Genomic DNA, 2,976 nt, shown 5'->3' with positions numbered 1-2,976 from the left:
TGCCAATTATATAGACTATTTAGGAAAAAAAGAACAAAAACATTTGGTCAGTGTCCAATAGAAATATCCACAGTGATTGAATGCCGTGGGGAAAAAAATATGCTTGAGGTTGTGAATCACTTCATAGGTAGCGTACAAACCTGTGCCTCTAATCTCTAACCTCTGTTCCGGTCAAACTGTTGTCTCCCACAGTCTTGTCATAATAACCAACATCATCCACCAAAAGCAGACACTCACAGTATCAGCCTTTATGTTCCTTCTGTCCGTTGTTCTTTCCAGCCCTCTGTCTCATCACCTCAGCTCCCTGCCCTGTCCCCTCCAGTCACAGCATGTCTGTGTATAGTGTGGTTTACTGTTCTACCCCCACTACCAGCAGCAGCACCCTGTGCATATAGCTCACAGCCACAGTTAAAGTGCCTGTACATTTCCTGATTTTTATGCTTCAGCCCATATGGCAACGAGGCTTTACCTCTAATGGGAGCAAAGCCCAACTGACTTCATACCTATCTGATACTCCCACTGGAAAATATATGAGCTGGCAGCTGTGTCTGCAAGAATCTGCACGTACAAATGTTGAGTAATTGATTGTGGGATTCTGGATAAATCAGAGTTGTTCTCATTTCTTTATTTCTTTATTTATTTATAGGGACATTAATCAACATTTCTGTAAATCTGTCAGTGTTAGCCAGCTGGATCATTTTCAACTGCAGGGCTTTGGTAAGATCCGACCAGTAAGGTGAAACCAAGGTGTGTGTGTGTGTGTATGTGTGTGTGTGAACCAGTCACATAGCGTCTCCCCAGGAAGCAGTTTTATAGATCAGTTTTACAGTTGGCAGTGCTTCTGGCTGCTCTTAAGTGTCTTCAGCCACAGCATTGTCTTGTTAAACTACCATCTGCCCACCAGATGAATGTTTCCTGTTTGACATGCACTCCAGCTTCATAGAGCTTGTTCTTAGCAATCACCACGGGAGCCCATAACCCAAGGAAGAGCTCTGAAGCTGCTTCAGACACCACTGGTGATCAGCTGCATAATGAGGATCCTAACGTGGAAATAAATAAAGATCCTAACAGAGAGCAGCTAAGCATTTTGAGGATCATGTAGGCTCTTGGCTTATTTATGGGGCTGTCAACCGTGATCAACCCTGTTCTGAATGTGTCTCCAGTGTTGTAAATCCATCTTTGTTGATAAGGGAGGTTTGGAAGATCACCTCTGACATGCTCATTTTAGCATCACACAGAGGCACTCAGATCCTTTACTCAAGTAAAAGTGACAATACTACAATGGAAAACTAATCTGTTACATAAAAATATTGTTTTGTTTAGTTTTTTTAATTAAACGTACTACAAGAAGTTTTTACATGGTTATGAAACAGTCTCAATTTACTGATGCCTCTATATGACATACAGAAACAAACAAGACCATCAGAGATAAGACTGGATATTTCTATACAGTTATTCTTACTGTCTGCCACCAGGTCGGATTCCCCTTGAATTCAATAAAACGAGGCAGTAGAAATACTACCACTTTTGTCCACATAGGGTGCCAGAATCAACATAAAATGAATGTTCCTTGTAGGCGCTGATGGTCTTGTTTGTTTATGCAGGTCATATAAGGGCATCAGTATTACATTGAGACTGTTTCATAACCACTTAAAAACTCCTTATAGTACATGTCGAAGTGTCCTTGAGCAAGCTATTGAACCCCAAATTGCTCCTGATGCTGTGTGTTTTAGTGTTTCTTTTGACAGCCACTGCCATCGGCGTATGAACGCTTGTGGATGGGTGTGTGTGGCATGTAGTGTACAGCGTTTTGAGTGGTCCAAAGACTAGAAAGGCTCTATATAAGTTATTTACAATTACAGAAGTATTATGACCAGAATGTATCAAAGTAAAATCATGTGCAGTAGAGGCTGTATAACTGACGAGTGATGTTCTGTTTCATCAGCTCCGCTCTCCTGTTCTGAAGGCTTTACAAAACTGGGATACTATAATGGCTCGGTTTCCCGCACAGAGTCAGGCTCCCCCTGCCTGAAGTGGACAGACTTCCCAGATTACATGCGGCAGTATCCGGGCCGAGGCCTGGGGGAGCACAGCTTCTGCCGAAACCCAGACCAAGAGGCCAACCCCTGGTGCTTTTTCAGGCAGAGCTCCGGTGCCATCAGCTGGGCCTACTGCGACTGCCATCAGGGTGAGCTGATATGTGAGGATGGATGGCTGGATGGATGGATAGATGGACAGGCTGAATGGATGGATGGATGGGTGGATGAATGGGTGAATAGATGGATAGATGGATTAATGTATGGATGGACAGATAAGGGAATAGCAGGATGGATGGATGGATGGAAAGATAAAGGGAATGGGTGGCTGGATGGACACATGAATGGATGGATGGATGGACAGGGGGAATGGACATATGGATGGATGGATGGATGAATAAATGGATGGATGTAAAGAAAGGGGAATGGAAGTATGGATGAATGGATGGATGGGTAGATGTCACCAGTTATTTCTCTATTCAGTAATGGCCATATTAACCTGCTAGGGGCCCCCACAGCAAACAGGAACTGCTGGGCCCCTGTTAACCCCCTGGTCCTCCCACTCTGTACCGTGCGTGGTTTGTGACAGGGACTGTGAGCTTCATGTATGGAGTCTGTGGATCTATTATAGAGGCAGGCTCAAATGCACATTGCAGGGCTGAGTTGGTACAGCAGGAATATGGAGCTGCTGGTTGAGACTGTTGGACCAGGACTGCTACTAGGGGTTGCTGACAGATAACAGAAGGGGCAGGAGCCTACTCCTGCTGCCACAGCTGCATTGCCAAAGGTTGCTGCAACTGGGTGATGACAAATCAGTGAAGCAGCTTCCCGGCGACTTTGCAGTCCAACCAGAGTCACTTTCTTGTATGTGTTAGAGATGTTCCGATACCATTTTTTCCCTCCCGATACCGATTCCGATACTTGTGCTGTGGGTATCGGC

The 2,976-nt window shown here is 44.8% G+C and overlaps 1 protein-coding gene across 1 annotated transcript in view; it reads left to right on the top strand.

Moving 5' to 3' along the window:
• Positions 1–1,945: 1,945 nt before the first annotated feature.
• Positions 1,946–2,976, top strand: part of si:ch211-51a6.2 (neurotrypsin) — a gene marked incomplete at its 5' end in the record, with an annotated part of 12,738 nt that continues 11,707 nt past the window's right edge. Inside the window, 1 exon segment of the mRNA XM_035663637.1 lies at positions 1,946–2,188. Coding sequence (XP_035519530.1) covers positions 1,946–2,188 — 243 coding nt within the window.

Source organism: Morone saxatilis, unplaced genomic scaffold, assembly GCF_004916995.1.
Source record: "Morone saxatilis isolate NCDOM2014 unplaced genomic scaffold, NCSU_SB_2.0 Contig19, whole genome shotgun sequence".
In the NCBI taxonomy this organism is placed as follows: Eukaryota; Metazoa; Chordata; class Actinopteri; family Moronidae; genus Morone; species Morone saxatilis.
This window is presented reverse-complemented; position numbering and strand designations above follow the sequence as displayed.